The 2386-nt window shown below is 37.2% G+C and overlaps 1 protein-coding gene across 3 annotated transcripts in view; it reads left to right on the forward strand.

Moving 5' to 3' along the window:
• The window catches only part of LOC107625204 (protein ROOT INITIATION DEFECTIVE 3), a 6277-nt gene continuing 4890 nt past the window's right edge, over positions 1000-2386 (forward strand). The window contains exons 1-2 of one of the 3 annotated variants that reach the window (XM_021115735.1): positions 1000-1294; positions 1950-2284. In XM_021115735.1, the coding sequence (XP_020971394.1) occupies positions 2084-2284 (201 nt within the window). In that variant the 5' untranslated portion in view covers positions 1000-1294; positions 1950-2083. Of the gene's footprint in view, positions 1295-1926; positions 2285-2386 lie in introns of all 3 variants that reach the window. The other 2 variants (XM_021115736.1, XM_016327786.2) reach the window with 2 other exon arrangements.

Raw genomic sequence — 2386 nt, forward strand, 5'->3', positions numbered from 1 at the left:
TCGAGGAACCCTAATTTGCTTAGAAGGTTGTTGCCAAGAGCGGAAATGAGGTACTGAAGTGCGGTTAAGAGGTAGGATAGTTGAATTAGGTGATGGCGTACTTGTTAATGATGGTGAGGAAGCTAAAGCAGAATGCCTAACTGATCACAAGAAAAGGAAATTCTGGAAAGAGGGAGATGAGAGGTAGTAATAATCAAGAAGGTGTGGGTAATGGTGAAGGTTGCAAAAGTTTGGGATTTGAAAAAGAAGATAAAATGTAAGGTATTTTAAAAATGTTATTAAGAAAAATATTAGAGTTTGAATACTTTTATCACACGAAACTCATCTTTTATGGATATAACGTTAAATATTTTTGTTTAATAAATACTTTTTAGTATTCGCAGATTTCATGGGTAGAAAAAGGGGTGTTTATCGGCCGGGTGAAACTGAGTTTGTCTTGATCCAGATCCGACCCTAAATATACACCAGATCTATTTTTTAGACCCTATCCGGGCCCTAGACCCGATGAAATCTAAACATTTTCGGGTCACAATTATACTGGATCCAAACCGGGTGAAAATCAGGTCTTTAAAGTTTTAACAATAATTTATAAAAAAATTTATTTATAAAGAAGAAACTTGTTATCGAAAAGTTGATATCCATATTTGAATTTATATTTGTCCATAAATTCTAATTTGATTCTTTTTTGATCTATTTTCTAATTCAACAAGTGTGATTAAAAATAAAACAATAAGCTTATAATTAATATAACATAATATTAAAAATAATTTAAAATATATATATCATTTTTAGTTCTCTTAAGATGCACATGAGTTAAATGAAACTGGATTCTTTTTTATCGAATTCGATCCAAAATAATGACCGAATCTATTTTTAAAACACTTTATCTAGTCTAGACTCGATAAAATTATACCAAATTAATTTTTAAAATGTTTGAAGGTAAACCGGATCTTCCAGTCAAGTCCGAGGTAGAAATAGTGATTTATTCCAATAAAAATTCAAAACTTAAATCATAAATCAGCATCAGACGCTCACCCTCACTCCCATTAGCAGCCGCCGCCGTAAACCCTACCATAGCAGTAGCAGCCAGCAACCTTCTCCCTCTTCTCTCGGCCACTGTCGCCGGCATTGACGCAGCCGGCGTCGCTCGCCTCGCCCGCGTCCCTCTATTTTCTACTGCTACGGTTCGTCTACTCCGTCTACGTCGTCGGCTCGCCGCCCAAATCGCCTCTATGCCCGCTTCTCCGGTCTCCGCCGAGTGACGTCTCTGCTTCCTTCTTCGGCGTCATCGACGGTAAGCTCCTCACCTCTGACCTTGCTGTTCGTCCCTCACTCCCTGCTTCGTGGTCGTGGGTCGTTCACTCTGTTCACTACCTATGTTTCTGTATTTTTTTTATTTTTTTTAATTTAGTTTAATTTGTTTTTTAAAATTATAGGTTAAACTTAACTCAAATAAATTTAGTAATCTGATTTCTGATATTTTTCATTTGAAATAAAATTAGTAATAAAATATTAGTCATATTTGGAAAGAAGGCACTGGTTTTGTCGTCTTTGAGCAGGGTAGATTAGAGCATGTAGAAACATATGTGAAGAATAATAAACGAGGTTTGGGAGCAGATAAAACGAAGAAAAAGGTGGTCAAATTCTGTGATGTTGTTTATTGTTGGTTATTGTTCATTGTTGATTAAACAAAATTAGTAATTTGATTTTGTCATTTTTGTAATTTTTTGTGTTTTCCATTGTTGCTTGTTGTACTCTGTTACTTGTTAGTCAATTAGTTATAAATTTGTATGCTTGTCAACTGTTAATGATGAAATATAGATAAATTATTATGTTAAATACTTAAATTGTAAAATTTTGATTTTTGTTGTTATATAGATCATGGAATTTAAATATTTTAAAACTTATATTGAACCATTGAACCAGTCATCTGACTGGTTCATTGACAGGTTCGGTTCTCGCAACCTTGCAGGCATTGCATTCACTTTTGGGGTCGTACTTCTTCATCAGCAGCCCCCATCCCCCTTCTTCAGTCACTCACCGGAGAGCTTGACGGCGGGATAGAGACACGACCATCACCTCCATGGAAGTTGTGGTGGCTTCCTCCTCCGTGGATGCCGGAATAGGTTGCTGGGATCTATATACGGGGGCAGAGCAGCTCCGCCACAAGTCATGCTCCTCCCCTCCTCATGGCCTCATCTCTGTCGGTGGTCGCTTCCTCGCTTCTTCACATCTCTCTCCACTATCCTCTGGCGGCTCTGTTCTCTTCTGGTCCTGGTCTAAGGTCTTCTTTTCCCTTCTTTCCTTATTCTTCTTAACAAAGCAACTACGTGTTAGGGCCTAGGCTTTCCTTCTTTTAATACAAATTACAAAAACCACAAAAACC

The sequence above is a fragment of the Arachis ipaensis genome, chromosome B02 (assembly GCF_000816755.2).
Source record: "Arachis ipaensis cultivar K30076 chromosome B02, Araip1.1, whole genome shotgun sequence".
Taxonomy (NCBI): Eukaryota; Viridiplantae; Streptophyta; class Magnoliopsida; order Fabales; family Fabaceae; genus Arachis; species Arachis ipaensis.